The 19,806-nt window shown below is 37.6% G+C and overlaps 1 protein-coding gene across 1 annotated transcript in view; it reads left to right on the top strand.

Moving 5' to 3' along the window:
- The window catches only part of itpr1b (inositol 1,4,5-trisphosphate receptor, type 1b), a gene marked incomplete in the record, with an annotated part of 134,739 nt that overhangs the window by 69,823 nt on the left and 45,110 nt on the right, over positions 1 to 19,806 (top strand). The window contains 8 exon segments of the mRNA XM_014021964.1: positions 8,173 to 8,356; positions 8,761 to 9,023; positions 9,727 to 9,927; positions 13,399 to 13,509; positions 13,931 to 14,026; positions 14,094 to 14,228; positions 16,341 to 16,448; positions 16,966 to 17,197. Of these exon segments, the coding sequence (XP_013877418.1) occupies positions 8,173 to 8,356; positions 8,761 to 9,023; positions 9,727 to 9,927; positions 13,399 to 13,509; positions 13,931 to 14,026; positions 14,094 to 14,228; positions 16,341 to 16,448; positions 16,966 to 17,197 (1,330 nt within the window).

Below are 19,806 nucleotides of genomic sequence, written 5' to 3'. Positions count from 1 at the left end.
TTCACTTTTTTCTTTAGATAGTTTGATTTGTGAATGTGAAATTAGGCCTGGATAATTATCAAATTAATAGAGAATTTGTTTGAGCTTTGATAATGTTTCCTTTTCCAGGGTAAATCCTGGGGATGAATTTGAAGGACTCTTACTTTATTGGTGAGGAGAAAAAGATTTGTCTTAAGCCAGACATTCTTCCAGGTCACATATTAAAGCAACACAGACATGTCCAAACACATCAGAATCACAGTTCTTCAGACCCCAATTATCTGAGACTGATATATGGACATGATGTTATGACTGATTTATTATATGGCTGTGCTTTTACYAGAATATATTGGTGAATGGGAATAACTTATTTAGACTGTTGTGGTTTCATTGTTTAGGAAGTAGATTTTTTTAAAGCCAAATGAATGATGATTTATTTAATACAGTAAGCCAATATAAATACTATAAGCAACAAATCATACTTATGGTTCAAGAGTTGTTAGACATTNATAAATACTATAAGCAACAAATCATACTTATGGTTCAAGAGTTGTTAGACATTTATTAAGAGAAAATGTTTATTCTGTAATGTATATTTAGTTTTGATTAACAATGTTTTGTAGTTTTCTKTATATTCAAAAAGTCAAAATGTTTATATTTTTTGAAGAATGCAGTGCCCCACCACTCACCACCCCCCACATAGGAGTCGGCAGTGGTGGGCACCTAATTGGCAGCACTCGGGAGTAACAGAAGCTCAAAACAAGTGTCAATAGCAACAGCAGAATAAGCTGTTTGGCAGAGAAAATTTGGCAAATCTTCAATGTGCAAAACCGACATACTCAGCTCTACTGCTCATCCCACAAATGTTTTTGTTCTTTAAGGGTCCGTACTGTACATAAAACTGATACGGGCAAAAATGTCTCCATAGAAATAAGTGAGGAATTTTGGAATTGCACTAAAGGAATTTGTTCTTCCTCAGAGATCAGAGAGATTGTTCTTCCCGTACACTTTAAACAGTCCTTAAATGTTCGACTTGAAACGTCAAGGTTCAAATGTTAAATGTGTTAAAGTTATCACATAAAAGCTAATCTCCCGTCATGAGTTGACGTATAATTTTGCAATGAATACCTTTTTACTTACCCTTATAACGTACATATGTCAGTGTCAGTCATTAATGGCCTAAATAACTTTCCAAGAATAGCCTCACCTAAACCTGCATTGCTTACCGTTGATAAGATAACGTGCGCTTCAGATCTTTTACTATTGAGTACGCTGGAATAACTTAAGCAGGTGCATAGTGCATGCAAGTGTGCAACCACAGCCATGCATCTTCATCTTCATCAGCTCGTGCACACAGGCACACACACACACAGATATGTACATGGAGGCAAGAAAGCTTATTCTAAAAACAGCCCTGATAAAGTGTGTTATGTAAGAGAAGACGTGCAACATCTAAGCTCCTCCTCTAGCCCACCAAACATCTTTTCAACACTTATTTTTTTCTTAGCCCGATATCCCTGACAGTCACAGCAGTGAACAGGTGCCACTGCTCTTACTCAAGTGGCTTGTTGTGGCACGCTGCAACCCTCAGCCCCTTCCCTGCGTGATTCACTGCCCCCACCTCTGCTTGGTTCAAGTTCTCTTCACAGCTACCTCCTGGAAAGCTTTAAAAAGAATCTGCACAGTGAATTTTCAGGCACYGGCGCCATCAACATACCATCTCGTTTAACCTCGGCATGAGCTGAGGATTCTCTCTTTTGCTTCCACGTGCTCACGCTATGGAAACTCCATATTTGTGCAGCTTTTACCTCGGATCAGCACACTTTTGCTTTTCCACTCCTTAAYAGATACGTCTCAGGCTTTACTCAGGCTTTTGCCTGCACAGATTTCCGAGAAGATGCATAGACTCGGATTTAAATCCAAAGTCTCTTGTCTTGTTACAGCTTCAGAGTGTAAAGCTGGGCGGTGGCAGAGAACCCAAAAGCAAAGCCCTCCAAGAAACAGAGATGGCTTTGTCACTCTCCAAGGTGTCAGGCTGCAGAGGAGGGAGGCGGATAAAACCGGAGTGCTAGTGGGATAAACAGGCCTTACATAACTGGCTCGTGTTGATGCCAGGGTGGCATCTGACAGGAAGTGGAGAGAAAAGTGGAAGAAAAGAGGCCCGTCCAACACGTTGAGCGCGTACGTYGGGTAAAAAGGGTTGCAAGTCAACGTAAACCTGCTGTGTTGGACATGACTGTTAACAGCAGGAGTAGCGCAGCGCCCAGAAGGCTTAATGGTGCTGTAATGGGTCACAAAGAGGGTTAATCTTCTCTGAGAGGAGCACAGGCAGATTGGCTGGCTGTTTCTATTAGGAATGACTCAGCAAGCAGTAAGGAAAAGCACATGCTGAACACGTTGTCTGGAGGGGCTATTAGAGTTGTAGACCAAACACCTTCCTGTTGAATTTCATTTTATCACGTCATTTCTTATTAAACCTGCTAGAAAGTAATCAAATTGTTGTAAAATACGTTTTTTTGAAAACTAATATATGTGTAATAATCTTTAAAGAAAGCATTTATCACACATCCAATGTATTAAAAAACTAAAATTAGCTCAACAAGTGAGGCAATATTTATGTACTAGGTCATTTCTTTGTAACAATGCTTCTTGACAGAGGGCACAGTTCTRCTAAAGCACTAAACCGCTAASAGCAGAACTAACTTCTAATTTAGCAGATTAGCTTTTTTGCTAACTTTGGAACCGTTACAACAAGCTTCTACTAAATTAGGTTCCGCTAATTTTAAGTCCACTAAAAATTCAATTCATTCAATTTTAAGACTTTTGTTTTTATACCGCTTATTCCAAATTAAATAAAAAAATCTATCCCCTCTTACAAGCAGTGCTGGACCTATCAGGCACTATCTGTGTGCATGTAGCATATTTAGCAGCTAAGCTTCAAACTAAGAGTGTTGAAAAGAAAAAATGTAACAGTTAACAATAGTTAAATAAATCCAAAAATTGATTATATGAAAAATATGAGCTGTGTCCAAATTCAAATCTGGGTCCTCTGAAGGATCCGGCCTACCTTGTCGAGGTGGGCCAGGTCCTTTAGTAGACCACAAAGACTGGAATAAAGTGGCTGTAAATTTGGACCGTCTAGCCTATGTCCTGTCACCTAACAACCATTACGACACTAAACAGAAGCAAAATTAGATCAAAATTAAAAAAATATCAATATATTAACGTAATTAATATCACAAAACAATTAAATTAAATTAAAGGTAATATTTGAAGAACTAATTGACAACCGCACAACCGCTTGAAATTTTTAATTTTTATGCTGCCATGTTCTTTCTCTCGCTTCGTCTGCCATTAGTAGCATAAAAAAAATCTCCAGCCGGGCCGCAATGCATTATGGGATATGCTGGGCTGGGAAGAATCTATCAGACCAGTCCTTCAATTCGGGGCAAAGAAAGGACGCATTTGTCTGCCGTATCGGAGGAGTCTTCGGATTTGGACAGCCTCCGTCTCAGCGCTGTGACATAAGCAGCTGACGGAGGACCCGGCCTCCCGTTTTGGACACAGCCAATCAGACCAGTCCTTCAATTCGGGACAAAGAAAGGACGCATTTGTCTGCCGTATATCGGAGGAGTCTTCGGATTTGGACAGCCTCTGTCTCAGCGCTGTGACACAAGCAGCCGACGGAGGACCCGGCCTCCCGTTTTGGACACAGCCATGGTAGAGAAACTGTTTGCTGCTTGTTGTTTGACTAACTTCAAACGGTACTTATAGATACAAACTCAAGAAATRCTTTTATGCTGAAAGGGATAAACTGGAAGTATCACAAGTTAGACAGAGCTACAGTATAACTCTGGTCTGGATTGACTGATTTGTCACAATTGATCCWACRTACCTTCAAATTAAACCAATAAGARACTTCAACTGGAAGGAGATGGAGACCTRTGACAGGCTGGTGAACTTAGCGGTTTGCGATGCCACACTTGTAAGGAACATGCATCTGTGGGATGAGCAGTAGAGCTGAGTATGTGGKYTGCACACATGTATAATTTGCCAAATCTTCYCTGCCAAACAGCTGATTTTGCTTTTGYCATTGATGCTTGTTTTGAGCTTCTGGTACCCCCAGGTRCTGCCAATCGTAGGAAGYWTTGCCAAGAAGTGTTGTTACAAAAAAAAGTACCAAACACACATTTCACYACTTTTTGTGCTCAGTAAATAAAACCTGACTGCAGTTAAATTCCAGAATTGTGTGTTTTGTTACAAAATGATATATTAATTCTAAYGCACTAACAATATGGAAAGTGGACATACTCATCAAAAGATTCACTGAAAAACTACATTTTTTTTCTCTATTTAGGAGAGCTGCTTAGTTTATAAATGTATCTTTATGTCAACAAGCCCATTTATTCAGTTATTTATTTACAAGAAAATGTCAAATTAAAAGCAGTTTCAGCATACTGAAGCAGCTTTTGTCAGCTTTTAGCAGCCTTGACATTTTGGGATTCTCGTCAACAGATACATTTTGGTTAAAAACAAATTAGGTTCGATACCCAACCCCGTCTCTTTGAGGACACAGAGCTGTCTTTGCATGCTATTCCCTCCGCCGTGGGCATGTCTGACAGACAAGTGTTAATAAAAATAATCTTTTTATATTTGTGGAGAAATTGAGTTTTTGTGGCCACGGTCATGAGATCGGTTTTAATATGGTAAATCTTGTAAAGCTTCTGTCCTGGAGCTGTTGTTTTCTGTTTGGAGAAGTTTGCCCGCTTGTATAAGTCTGGCTGTTGATCAGATCACTATCAATAAATGAGCCTGTCTTCTTACCGACTTGAAAAACAAGCAGGAGGAAGTTGTTGCATAAAGAAGAGGAGGAAAACAACTTAATACATTAAAAGATCTGTTTTCCTCAGGACGTGGCAGGTGATTCTGCACATTCTCACTCAATAGCTTCCACTGTTTGTTGACGTCTAAGATTTTCTATACAGATTTACGTCAGCTCCGTTCTCAGCTGTTTGCATGTTTCACTGTTTGAAAAAGACAAAACTGAGTAAGGTAAAACCTGCAAAGACTTTTATGTAACGTGCTTTTAAAACTGTCCCAGAATCTCCRTACACGATAACTCCTGCTTACATCAGCCAGGCCTACCTCCCTTCCAACTTTTGAACTCTTTTTTTTTTTTTTTTCCCCTTACAGCACACGCTCTCTTCGTGCCATTCTGGCAATGAAAAGTAGGGCAGGGTTTTCCTCTCTCCCAGCGTCTGGCCCTCTGTGGGCTGATGTAACAGGGTTAGAGCTGAGGCGCTGTGTGTCCTCACTGTAACCACTCAGCTGATTACAGCTCTTATGTAAGGAAGGATTGTTGGGAGGAAAATAGAGCAGAACATAGGAGCCTGTTGCAGAAAAACAACACAAATCAAGTATTTTTACATACGATTTTCCTTCCTTACCCCAGCTTTACAAATCTTTTAATAAACTAGTTATTACGCACAGCTAACATGTTTAGAACAGCTAAAAACTGATGATCCTTTACACGGAAATTTTTTTGTTCTGTTCTGACGTTCCTAGATCGACGTAGTTAAATGCATGCTCCCTTTTTGAAGTGTGTGCATAGACTCATCAAGTTGTCAAACAAGTAGTGTGTAAAGCTGATCCCGGATCTTGTCATGTGCTTTGCAATCTGTTTGGAGCTTGTTAACGTTAACAACCAACACTGTCCTCAAGATACCAGCACTGTTTGTGATCAGGGGTCAGAGAGCAGATAGGGTGATATCAGCCATCCTAGAGCATGATGATGATGTTGTTGTTTTTGTTCTGTGAAAAGAAGCTTATGTAACTTATAGTCAGACTAATTTGCAGCATTGCAAAGAAAACAAAACAGAGAAAAGAACAGGGAACAAACACGGAGCAATAACAATAACAGCCAAAAGAATTCAGGTATAACAAGATGCTGGTTTAAAGGAAATGAGAGGAGTTTAAGGTTCGAGGGCAAAGGCTTGTAAAAAAAAAAGAATAAATGAAGTGTCCATGTTTTTTAAAATGTTTATACATGCTCTGAATATGAATTAAGCTTAATATTGCTCTGTTATACGGAGCACACAAGGGGACATTATTGGTGTTGGTCCTGATTTACTTTGCGAGATTCTTAAAAAGTTTCTCAGGATCCCGGCTAAGGGCAATGACACCTAATTTTTTACTATCTTCAGCACCTTTAATCTTCTCTAGTTAATACTTTGACACGTCAAACCTTGACACATCAAAGACACTAGATTATTCTACACTGATTGCAGAATGTTTAAAATCAAGTTTTAGAGTTGTGAAATTGTCATTAAAGCACAATTACTCCACTTTTTCTGCATCTGGACATTACTAGACCTTGTCCAACTGCAAAACTACACCACCTAGACTCCTAAAACCTGGACCTTATTTTACACTTAAAGCAAAAACATTTAAAACAAAGTTTATGATATGTAAAACCTATATTTGATTTGTGAAACTTCATTAAAGGCTGGTTTCATCACGTCTAATGCATTTGGACCACACTGAGGTACAAAGTTACAACAAACTTTTGCAGGATCTCACAAAAATATGTCAGGATCTTTTTTTTCCTCCACATATCCTTGCAGGCTCTACTGTCAGAACATGGTTTGGAGAGGAATTTTTAAATTAAAGACAGATATTCATTTATTTCCTCATTTTATTACTTTTTTTAAACTGGTTTCTAATGAAAACACTTTACTAAGGTTCCATTGTAGGACCTTTTAATATTTTACATGTTTTATAGGTACTCTTACAGCTCTTTTAGACATTTGTCAAATATTATTTTAGATATAAGGCCCTCAAAGCTTTTTAATTGTATTCAACCCAGCCTTTCAAACGTTTTTACAAGGAAAGTAAGATTAAATGTAAAAAATTACATTTTTGGGTTAAGACCGGGTAAAATTTAGAAAAAAATTACAATATTGGAAATTACTGTTTTGATGAGATCCAGAAGCAGAAATACAGATGGGGGCTGAGGGGAAAATGAAAGTTGTCAGTCTTGGTCAACATTGAATGTGTCAGCCTCATCTCCATATAAATTTCACAACTGTAAAATTATTTAGACAGAGTGGCCACTTGTCAGCATAAAAGCATTAATATTATTTTTTAAAATGTCTTTTATTGCGGAAAGTTTAGTCATTCAGAACTGATGTTTTGAAAGAACGAGCCCATTTTGTTTTGTTTTTTTGCATTTGTTTGATTTTTATCCAACTTCTGTTGTTTCCGTTTGTGCCTCACTAAATGTTAGGATTTTTTTAATGAAAATATGAATAGAAAATTTTAGGTGAGCCCATTGTGGGTTTCTACTGTAGTGTCCAAGAGTGGGGTCCTCTTCTCAGGAATGCACAGATGTGTTATGCCTCTCTTGGTTTTCCAGCTTCAGAGCTCGGCACATTAGGAAAAGGATTGCTTAAGGTATACCGTGACAAAATTTATGATGCCTCTGTTGAACTACACTGTGCAACCTATAAAGAGGCTTGTACTCCCCTACCCTTCGCCTTCGTTCTTCATCTTTTTACTTTGGTGATTCATTTGGCTAGAAGGCCACAATTTGGTTTTTGGCTGTAATCTCCTGGACTGCAAAATAAAGATTCTTGCTGTTCAACCAGCCTGTTTCAGAGTTTCTCTCTTCATTGAGCAGCAGCAGTTCTCCAGAACCAGAAGACGTGGTTTTTACACCTCACTACCTCATTGACAAATTAAATTGTTTTTATTTATTTATTTTTTCAACATTTTTAGTCAACCGTAGCACGGAAACGGCTGCACCGATCAAAGTGAAATTTGGCAGGAATGTAGATGTGTCAGACCTACATTGCACCAGCAAACGTTTTTTTCATTAGACCCAATATTTGAGGAGGGGGCTCCATCTTAATAGGTGGTGTCTGGACATGCAAAAGGGCTTATAACTCAAAAACTATGCAACATAGAAACTTCAGATTTTTTTTTTTAGCTCTGATGAAGGGGTATCCATCAGGTCCATTCTGATGATGTCTGAGTTCTGGTGCATTGGTGCTTTGCATAAGTGCGGGGGGCATATATGCTACCGCTATGCAGTATCTAGTTTATCCACCTGAGAGCTGCATGTTTGGTTTAATGAGATGAGAGAAAACAAGTCCATCTTACATAGCGTAAATATTCCTTTTCCTTTTCCTCCAGCGGTCATTCTATCATCGTTTAACGGGGGACAACAAATCTGAAAAGTTCTTCAAGGTGTTTTATGAGCGCATGAAGCTGGCCCAGCAGGAGATCAAAGCTACCGTGACAGTCAACACCAGTGACCTGGGCAACAAGAAGAAGGATGAAGAGCCACCAGACAAAGACTTGCCAATGCGTAAAAAAGGTTAGTGGGGTAATGAGTTCCAAAAAAATTGGCCAAAAGTTGAGTGCCTCTTTAAGCTGCTTCTTGCCATTCACAAATCACATCCAGATTTGTAGAGGGTGGCTTAAGTCTGGCTTAAATGTTTTGCGAAAGCAGCTTTAGGGTCACCAATACAACACGAGGTGAACAAGAAGAAGAAGGTAATCTATTTAAGTCACATGGGATATCAATGAACAGGAATGTGTTGTCTTTTCTGCACATAGTTCTCAGTCAGCTGAATTCCTAGTCTTTACCTGCTCTTTAATATATACATGCCCTCAAAAAAATTAGTTATAAATGTCTATTTATACAAATATTACAGTAATTTCTCTTATAAATATTGCTCTCTAAATATCTATTGACTCTCCTTTTTTTCCGTTGTTTAGTGAAAGATGTGCCAGTTGTTGCGATGGTGACTGAGGAAGTGAAGGAGCAGCTGATCGAGGCCTCCGCCGTCACCAAGAAGGCCTACACGACGTACCGGCGTGAGGCCGAAGCCGAAGAGCACCAAGCTGCCGCCGACGGTGCCCCCGTCCCGACTCCCGACAAGAGCCAAGACGAAGAAGAAATGAGCGTCATTATTACCATCATGCAGCCCATTTTACGACTCATGCAGCTGCTGTGTGAGAACCACAACAGGGATCTGCAGGTCAGCCGTTGGATGAGCCTGTTGTGAACGTGGGCTCGTTGTTGTTGTGACCATCGGCCACGGTTATGCAAACACTTCTGGCACAAGTTTTAAATTTAAACTTATCACGCTCAGTTATACAGAAACGAAACCACGTTGAAAATAGGCACCAGCTGCAGAACTTCCTGGTGCAATTGTTTCCATATCTTTTATGTCTTGTTCTGGTTTCATTCTGAAGCTATGAAGCTCCTGTCGCCCAGACAGAACACTTCCTTTATGCAAGAATTCTGTTTACTCTTAAAACGGGGGATGTTTTTAACGTCTGAGAGGTGACTTTCATCCACAACTATCAAAATGAGCATTAAGCTACTATTTTATTAATTATTTTTAACCAAAATCAAGTGTTTTATATGCACATGTAATGAGCAAAATAAAGATTTTTTTTTATTCGAATAATAAAAGTGTTGCTTACCAGAATATTCTACTTACTCCAAAGAACCATGTTTTAGCACCACTAAACTCATTGCTTGCCTCACTGTTTTGAACTGATTTTATTTTAAAGTCAGATGTTTTAATATTAACATCATGAAAGTGAATAACAGGTTTGATAAAAAAAAACAATTTCTTTATTTATTTCTTTATTACTTTTATTTATTTATTTATTTCTTAATTAATGAATTTTTGTTTTATTGATTTATTTATTGATTTTTTTGTTATTCTCTAGAACTTTTTACGCAACCAGAACAACAAGAACAACTATAATCTGGTGTGTGAGACTCTTCAGTTCTTGGATTGTATTTGTGGCAGCACCACAGGAGGACTGGGCCTCCTGGGACTCTACATCAATGAGAAGAACGTGGGACTCATCAACCAGACGGTGGAGAGCCTGACTGAGTACTGCCAAGGTCCCTGTCATGAGAACCAGGTGACTCATCGACACTCTGAACGTTATTGTAGTTTTAACATTTCACTTTTTTTTTTCATTTAGATTCATTTAAAATCTGCCTTTTACATGATGAACCTGAAACATACACTTCAAATTTGGAAGAAAAAGCAGAATTTTCTGAATGTGAATGGTATTAGTTTGAGTATCATTCAGCTGCCTATGACAGAAGCTTGTCGTGTAACACCAGCCAACACTTGAACTGATTTCAGTTCCTTCAGTCAGCGCTAAAAAGGGAATTACCAGAGACTGAATGTAGGTCTTTGTTCAAATCTGTAGATAGAGAAAAGTCCATGTCGAGCATTTCTGTCTTTGTAAATGTTCAGTTTTCTGGTATCCAAGTAGTTTTTAATGTAGGTGATAAAATGAAAATAATCAAACATTTATTAAAAAAAAAGACTGGACCACCGGAGGTGGGGTTTCTTTGCATTTAGTGGCTTGTTGAAACCCTGTAAGTTGGTGTAACATCATTGGATTGTAAAGTTTCGTACAGTATGAGTTAACCCTTTAATACTCACAATATATTTCACAATGTAGGGAGTTTATTTTGGTCATTTTTAACCTTTCCATTTACAAGACAGCACAAATGCACATTAATACAGAAAATAAATAATAATACACAATCTTTGAATTCCTGTCAATGTCAAAAACACAAGGTATAGACTAAAAAAGTGTAGGTAGAAACATAAGCTTTTTGAAACTTCACTTTTTATGCTTGCATTATCAAAACCAAAGCAGCACCGTCTTTCCTATAGATTACTCTAAAGGAAATCTCCAATGAAATTCTAACCAAATTTATAACAAAATCAAGCAACTGCAAACAATCATAATCAAACCTTGCTGTGTTTGTGTAGCAAATAATTTTTATACATTGTTTTAAATTTAATGTGTGAAAAACACCATTTTAACTCTTCAAAGTAATTATTACAAACATAAATCTCTCTAACAGAAGTACAGTGGCGTTTAATATTTGTCTCAAGTGGCTTTGTGGGAATTTTTTTATTGTGTTATTAATAGTATCATCAATGCCTTAAAAACCTTTGTCAGAAATGTTTCAGTTGTTTCTGTAAACTCCCGGTCACCTGATCAACCTTTAGCCTTCCGACGGGAAAAAATTCACCCATTGAAATCCATTATTAATGCCACGAAAAGAGCAAAAACACTGTTGCGTTTTTTATACAAGCATTTTGGTTCTAGTTGATCCACATTTTTGCAGGCTGAAGAATCCTTCACACCTGCCCAGAGTTGGTCACCTTGACTAAAAACAAGACTACCCCGTTGGGTCGATCAGGCTGCTGAAGCCCAGTTTATTCACTTCAAAGTGAATAATGAACCACACACCCATGTTGTAAATCTGTGATTCTAATTAAAAGAAATTTCTATATCTCTATCTTTATTTGGGCATTGAACAAATATAAATATTTTTGAGAATATACCTTATTATACACTGAACATAAATATCTGACTTCAGCTGTGTATATCTAGCCATAATGGTAAAAATGAGTCAGATTAACGTTCTGAAAAAAGTATTTATTATAAACAAATATATCCTAAAGTTTGGAGGTTTTTTGTAATCTTAGTAAAAGCATTTAAAGAGTCAAGATGTTAATCTTTTTGAACCTGTTCAGGAAATAATTTTATTTCTTGTTTGATGTATGATGACTGGTGTCAAAAAAAGTGATTTTAAAACTAAATTTTATATAAGATTATGGTATATTTAGGTACATTACAATGATTTCAATTTTGAACTCCTGACTTTTGTCTACTTCTGGTATACACAAAGAAAAACATTATTTTTCTTTCTCTTGTTATTGTGTCCACATTTTTTAAAAATTTTCAATAAGCTAGTAAAGGCTGCCTTTTGAACAAAACGACAAAAATAACCCCACTTTGAACTAGTAATGTTTTCCAAAAATGCTGGTTTTGAATTGGGCACTGTAGTGTTGACACTTCTGCAGCTAGTCAACAATTAGTACCATTACCAGAACTTATTACCACTGACACCAAAATATGGAGTAGACCCCTCTGCTGCTGGGGTATGTCCTACAGTTTATGAGTCAAGCTAAGTATTGAACAGTTGGTTGTTATAAAGTCATGTATCTCAATAAATACAACTTTAAAATGAATAGCAACATGTTACACTGTCATTACTAACAGCAGTCCCTGTTGCATGAAAGTGTGATTTACAGCTGATAATGAAATGGTTTTTAAAACTACCTGCAGCTGAAAAACATGTAGCCAACTAACCAACTTATGGTTGACTTTATCAATTTTTCATATCATATTTTTGACCCACTCTTCCTTGTGATATTGCTTCAGTTTGTTGACATTTGCAGACATCGGTTTCTGCAAAGCTTTTATCAGATCCTGCCTCAGTATTTCTCTGAAGTTGAGGTTTGACCTTAGAAAGGTTTTTTTTTTTAATCAAATAGGACAACTGACAATAGTCAGTATTCAAAACAATATAGATGCGATAGAGTTAACAAAATGGCTAGGTTGCATCCGCTGTCCTCAGCGAAATAAAATAATATTTAAAACAAGTGTAGAAAATAAATACAACAATCGATAAAACGCTCGATCAAAACAAAATCCCCAAACACACTTCATCAATCACATGTGACACGTTCTTTACTTTACAATAAATTGACATACATAGTTGTTATAGATGATCCTAAAGATCACACAAGGTTCTAAAACAAACCCTTATTATCAGTCCTCCCCCACCGTGCTTCACAGTTGACACGAGGTATCAAACATTGCATGTCTTATCTGTCAAAATGACATTTCTTCAGAGGTCTTTAGATTGCTCAGATGAAACTTAGGAAAGCTAAGTCAAACTTTAATATTCTATTTTCTTTTCTCAGGGCAACCCTTTTTTTACCAGCCTTGCTCATTCAATCTTCTACATTCAGAACTTTAGCTTTATAACTGAAGTCTGTAGACTCTGACATGTAGCTCTGAGGAGTTTTACTATTTCTTATTACTGATCTGGGACATCAACTCATTAGTAAATGTCTTAATCTTTTCCAAATATGGGTAAATGGTGGCGTCTAAATTGTTTGAAAATGGCCTTGAAGCATTTTTAGATGTTCTGCAAAAAAAGCCTCTAAATGGTGATGTGTTCAGAATGCTTCAACACCTCTGCCTCTGAAATTTACACTGGTAGTTTTAGATGAAAGCATTTGAGGCAGAGTCAGGTATTTACATGCAGCTTTTATGTTTTTTTTTTCAGTAAAATACATTATTGTACCATCAACCAACCCTACATGCAGGATATTCAGTGTAGTTTATTTTACTCACAAGGATTAGGTTAATTCTTTGGCTTATTTTTACAATGATTCTGTCTTCAGTGTAAGCTCTGTACTCTTACTGTGTGATTTCTGTTTTTCTGCAGTAACTCATCTACATTCAGTTATCTTATTCCTTCTACCTTTTTTTTCTTTTGTGTCTCAGAACTGCATTGCTACTCATGAGTGCAATGGCATCGATATCATCATTGCTCTCATTCTCAATGACATCAACCCTCTTGGCAAGAAAAGGATGGATTTGGTGCTGGAGCTCAAAGTGAGTGTGTATTGGTTACTGTGGTGGTTAGTCTTTGTCTGCGGGTTGATTTATTTGTTCTCTGACAGAAGCCACATATTCACATAAGAGCTCAGCCAGAAATACTTCACAACTGATTGCTTGAAGTTGGTTTTAGAAATTCTAGGTATGATCTTTGAAGTGCAATGGCACTATAACTTAAATAACAATGACTGAAGCATAAAAAAATCATTGAAGTGCAACCACAAATGTGCTTTTTGCATGAGCTATAGAAAAGAAACCACATTCACATCCTAAAATCAGGTCATTGTTGAAAGTCTTGAAGCTATGTTGACTTATAGCTGGTATTTTTGCTTTTAAAAAGCACATCTGAAACTACGCTTGGAAAAAGCAAAAGTGTTTTTAAAGTTTAATTTCATTTTTGTGTCTGTGTCTTTCACAGAACAATGCCTCCAAGCTTCTTCTTGCCATAATGGAGAGTCGCCATGACAGTGAGAACGCTGAGAGGATACTGTACAACATGAGGCCTAAAGAGCTGGTGAGTGTCATCGTACAAGTCATTACATGCTGCTAAGAGGAACCTCTGACTGTGTGGATTTTTGCAGGTGGAAGTGATTAAAAAAGCCTACATGCAGGGTGAGATAGAGGTGAAGGAGCCAGAGGAGGATGAAGATGGAGAGGAAGAACCTTCAGCATCTCCGCGCAACGTTGGTCATAATATCTACATCTTGGCACATCAAGTAAGCCTTGTACTTTCTAAAGGTTATTGTGGAAAGAAATTCCAATGGGTTGCCATAAAGGAGTTAAAAAATTTATTCATATTCAGTGATATAAAGTAGCCTGATGACATTTCCACTTCTTGACCCTATCACGGTTATATTCAGTGGTGGACGAAGTACTCAGTTTCCTTACTTGAGTCAAAGTACTAATCCTACTGGTCAAATATTACTCCAACAGAAGTTTAGTTTAGTTTAGTTTATTCATTTCATTGCATTTAAACAAAACAAAATACATTCAAAACATAAAACAAAATGAGGGAAATAATAATACTAATAATAATAATACCTACACATATATATTAAAATTATTTAAAATAAAATGAAATGAATGGTAGCAGAAGAAGAAAAAATCTTAGACAGTATCTGCTGCCATTTCCAAATATAACATTAAATTCAACAATACTAATCAAATAATAGTTTAAATCAGTATATTGTCAATAAATCTTCAAAGTATTGGTAGATCTGTCAAATTGTTACTTAAGTTAAAGCACTGGAGTATGTGCTTTAAAAACACTTAAGTACTGAAAGTACTTAAAATTTATAAGTTCTTTTAAAAATGCAGTTCATCTGAGTGTAGTCGTGAATAATTGGGAAAATCTTCTGCTACATTGAACAGATACGTAACTCCAAATATAAAATGATAAAGCATTAATTTTAAATCGAGCTTTCCTAGACACTCAAAGAAGCTTTTTTTTTCATTCATTATTCATTCACTCCTCACTCACACTCAATGGTGGAAGTGTTGCTGCCATTCTGCAGCTACGGTCCCTCCAGTCACACCAACAGATTTCTATATGGGGAGGTTGGGTGAAGTGTCTTGCTCAGGGACACAATGACAGTACGCACTAGGGCAGGGGTTTGAAATCCATTAATAAAACAAAGGGACTAAAAGTCTAAAGTGCTCTAACTTGGGTTTTAAATGAGATACCATGTTAAAATCAGGACTAATCAGGATCCAGACAAAGACTTGCAATAACGCTGAAGCATACCTATACTTAGTTTAGCTATATGGCCATGCTAGTAGGACAAAAATTACTTTTCTTCTTCTCCTCTAAACCTTCGAACTGCTGATCGCCACCTACTGTACAAGGGTGTTGGGTGGAACAAAATAGACAGAAACTACACAAACATGACCAAAAAAAGTAACTAGAAACCAAAGCGTTCAGAGAAATTTAATGGAGAAAAAGTAAAGTTTTCTAAACAAAAATGCTACTTAAGTAAAATCCAAATTCTCAATAACTGTACTTAAGCATTGTACTAAAGTAAATTTACTTCATTACTCTCCACCTCTGGTTATATTCCTCTGAGGCCGTTCAGCTGAGTAGAAAACCACCACTTTTTGGTTCCCAAAGGAACTTTCCAAACTAAAATATGGAGGAGGTGGACCAAAGGAAGGAATTGAGGTTGTGTTTTAGTCTCCACTTTGTAGCACTGCTGGTGAACATGTGAAATACCTTTAATCTAAAAGAAGGGGTAGAAAAATCAGCATGTGTTTTAGATCAACCAGTAGTGCTGGGCAATAAAACAATAATATATATCGTGATAGACACGTGATCGATATCAATAGAAAATACGTCCGATAGAATGTTGATAATTTTATTGAACTCCGCACGGCATTCTGGGAGATGTAGGCAGAAGACAGGCTTTAGCCGCTCGACCTCTCACGGCCCAGTTAAGCATGGTTGTTGGCCTCGACTCACTCTTTTGTAAGCTAACAACAACCTGTTGTGTGAACTGCACAGTAGCAGTTTCATGTTTCACCACAGGGTCTCATAACTGCTTCAAAATAAAAAGAACAACGTGGAGTGAAAGGAGAAAATGAGTTCAACGTCTCGAAAGGAAATTGTGGATAAAAGAGGGAAGATCACATCGCCAGTTTGGCGGTATTACTCAGCCTTTTTTCTCCAGGTCCTCAGTACTTAAAACACTTATATCGTGTTACATTTTTCAGCCATATCGCCCAGCCCCACTAAGCTGCAAACAAGATTACAATTTAACACTTCTGTTATGTCTTTTTAATACTAACATAAACACCTGTGATGATAATCTGTTTTGTTTTTATTTTTGTTTCAGTTAGCCCGTCACAACAAGGAACTGCAGGCCATGTTGAAACCAGGAGGAACGTATGGGGAGGGTGACGAAGCACTCGAGTTTTATGCCAAACACACAGCTCAGATTGAGGTTAGCTGCTGTGATGTTTCAGCAAAAAATTTAATTTTCTGTTTTTTTGTTTTTTTTATCCACTTGTTAAATAACTTTGTTGTTTCCTCCCTGACATTCTTCCAAATTTTTCTAAAAAAAAAAGAGTCCTCGATGTTTGGGACATGTAGTGCAACAATTCACTTCAGATATGTGAGGAACTTCTTTGTTTTTTCCTTTTGGCAAGCTTTTAAGTTTCATTGTAACAGAGTGATTAACACCTTCGGCATGTTTTCACATTTCCTCGTGCACTCGTGAGCAGAAGGAATGCAGATTGTTCACATCTTACAGAAGTTGTCGGTTCAGCTTTTGTAGTAAAGAAAACAATTTTTGGTTTCTGCTGCAAACTACTGTCAAACAACTAATGCAGTCAGATTACTTAACTGCGAAAAAAGATTATCTTGTCAAATATAAACAAGTGTTTCCACTTGAAGAGAGTTTTTTTCTTTGGTTCTGTGTAATAGTTTGCTATGGTGTCTGTTGTTGTGGTTGTGTTCAGATTGTACGGCTGGATCGTACTATGGAGCAGATTGTGTTTCCTGTCCCCAACATCTGTGAGTTCCTCACACAAGAGTCCAAGCTGCGAGTGTACTACACCACAGAGCGAGATGAGCAAGGCAGCAAGATCAATGACTTCTTTCTGCGCTCAGAAGATCTCTTCAGTGAGATGAATTGGCAGAAGAAGCTGCGAGGTACTCAAGAGGCAACTGGTAACACAAACACCGTTCCCTGTGCGTTTTTCTCTTTAACTTTTTATATCTTATTGTTTAATTTACGCTTCCTCCTTGTGCATTCCTCCAGGCCCCGAACATCTTTGTTTGCATTATCTGCAGGGACACAATTTATCTTGGTCTTTCTGGGGATTTTAGTTTTGCTTTTTCTATTCACGACTTGTCCATACGAGTGTTTTGAACGGTACTTGGTCCGGCCTGCCACTAATGACAAATCTGTGTTGGGGGACCCTACCACTTTCATTGCCCCCAACAGCTTAGCTCCTAGGATAATTCAGACACACAAACTCCTCCACCACGATAAGGTGATGATTCACCGGAGGTTCAAAACATGCATATGGACAAAAACAATCAAAGAGCTCTGTGTCCCTTGCATGGAGGTGGGTCACTGGGACCCCACCAATGTCATTTAAATTCCTGGTCTCTTCCCATGGGGTCCGGCCGGTCTCAGTCGAATTAGGAAAATGGGTTTGCCTTCCTGTGGGTCCACCACCTGCTGGAGGGGCCATGTGAGTCGGATTCACGAAGTCATAGGCAGTAGCCAACAACGGGGGCCATGGCGCTCTGACCCTGACCTACCAAAGCTGGCTCTTGAGACATGGTCTGTGACCCCTCTGGTGGGGAAGGAGCCTGAGGTTGTGTGTGAGGTTGAGAGGTACCGATTAGATATAGTTAGGCTCACCTCGATGCACAGCATGGACTCTGGAACCAATCTCCTCGAGAGGGGCGGGGCATGATTTCACTCAGGAGTTGCTCATAGTGAGAGGCGCCGAGCTGGTGTTGGTCTACTTTTAGACCCCTGACTTTTGCCTACATGTTGTTTACCCCTGTAGATCAGAGGGTAGCTTCCTTGCACCTTCAGTTGGGGGGAATGGACTTTGACAGTTGTTTTAGCCTAAGCACCAAACAGCAGTTCAGAAAGTCCACCGTCTGGCCTTCAAATAAAAGGTGAAAGATAATAATTGTCCGGCCCCTGAGCTGTTAACTGTATACAACTGTGCGCCCCCACCCCGAGCATTTTCTCTGAATAGTCCTGTATTAATGTCTCAAAAATAGCTTCGTTAAAGTCAGCATTAACCATAAACTACATCTCCCATAATGCATGTTGATTATTTTACCTGCAAAATGACAACGTCCCTCTAGGTGGAGATGCTCAGGATTCAAAAGTAGCCGGAAGCTGGCAAACTTCCTGTAAAATCTACATTTAGCTTCATTTACGCAAGCTACTTGTGCTATGGCCCAGTTGTACTGGGAAGTGGGAATTTCCCACGTACAAGTTGTAAATTTAAACTGGAATACCCTCCAGTTGTAATTCCCTGCTGCAAACTGGCAAAGTTCAAAATTCAAGATGGGAGCTACTTACCACATCTTAACAGCGAGTAAAACTCTTACTTTTATTTTTAATAATGTTTCTGTATTATTTATTTCACATTTAGTCAGTTCTACGCATAGCACTTTTTAGTGTTTATAAGAGGATATTTGAAAACACTGTTTCTATGCAGGAAATACCATGTAGAGCTCAAATATTGTTAGCAGTACTCAGCCGTAGCAATGACACAAGGAACGTGATGTTATGTGTTTATTCGACGTTAAACACAAAACATTAAAGTTATTTAAAACTGGCACTGTGAGGGCCACCACAACGCTCATGTGGCCCTCAGTGAAAATGAGTTTGACACCCCTGCTTTAATGACATGTTACAACTTGGTAACTGGTTACATTACACTCAACCTTCTAGATGTGGATTTGAGATGAAGTTAAATAATTTGAAAGTAGTACTCCTCCATCATTATTCCATCCACTTTGTCATTTTAATTTCATCAATTGAATAGTCAATAGTAATATAAATGAAACATTACGGCAAAGCAAAAAAATTAAAAAGTTTCAAAAAAATCTGCTTACAAAGTTTGACTTAAAGTCACACAATTTACTCACGATTGTGAAAAAAAAAACAATACAAAGATGTATCGTTTTTTTTTCTAAATGTATTTATTTGTTTTCTATTTTTGGGAATGATTTACAAAGTCATAATGTTCAGCTGACAGTAATTTTTTTTCCCATATTTTTGTGTGTAATTTTTCTACAAAACACAGCAACTGAGACATTAAATTCTTCAAGAGTATTTTGATTTGATTTATTTGAAAGGGGACTGTGCAATTTAATATGACACACAACAATTCCCAAGTTTAAAAAAAGCCTGAATTAGTGCAGTAGGAATAAAACTCAACACAACTTTTTTAAATTTTAAAATTTTGTATATTTTTTTTCAACCATATAGTTTTTTTTTTTTTTTGTCTTCTCCTTTAAACAATCTGTATTCTGTAATGGTCCTTGTGCAAAAGGGATGATGTGTTGTGAACCCTGGAGGAATGCAACAGGAGAGATCATGTAAATAATTTTATTAAATGTAAAGAACAATATTGTCATTTTAAATCATTAAGCATCAATATTTCTAGCAGAAAGTGGTTTTAAATTTAAGATGTGTTGGCAAAATATGTTGCACAGCTGTGATACTGAGTGGTTTTTAATTTGGCTGACATTTTCTGTCAACCACATTTAGGTTGAGACTGTGAATGATAGAGATTACACAGTTACCTCCACCGCATATA

This window comes from Austrofundulus limnaeus, unplaced genomic scaffold (genome assembly GCF_001266775.1).
Source record: "Austrofundulus limnaeus strain Quisiro unplaced genomic scaffold, Austrofundulus_limnaeus-1.0 Scaffold312, whole genome shotgun sequence".
NCBI classification, from domain to species: domain Eukaryota; kingdom Metazoa; phylum Chordata; class Actinopteri; order Cyprinodontiformes; family Rivulidae; genus Austrofundulus; species Austrofundulus limnaeus.
Note: the sequence above shows the minus strand (reverse complement) of the source record. Positions and strands in the feature narration are given on the sequence as shown.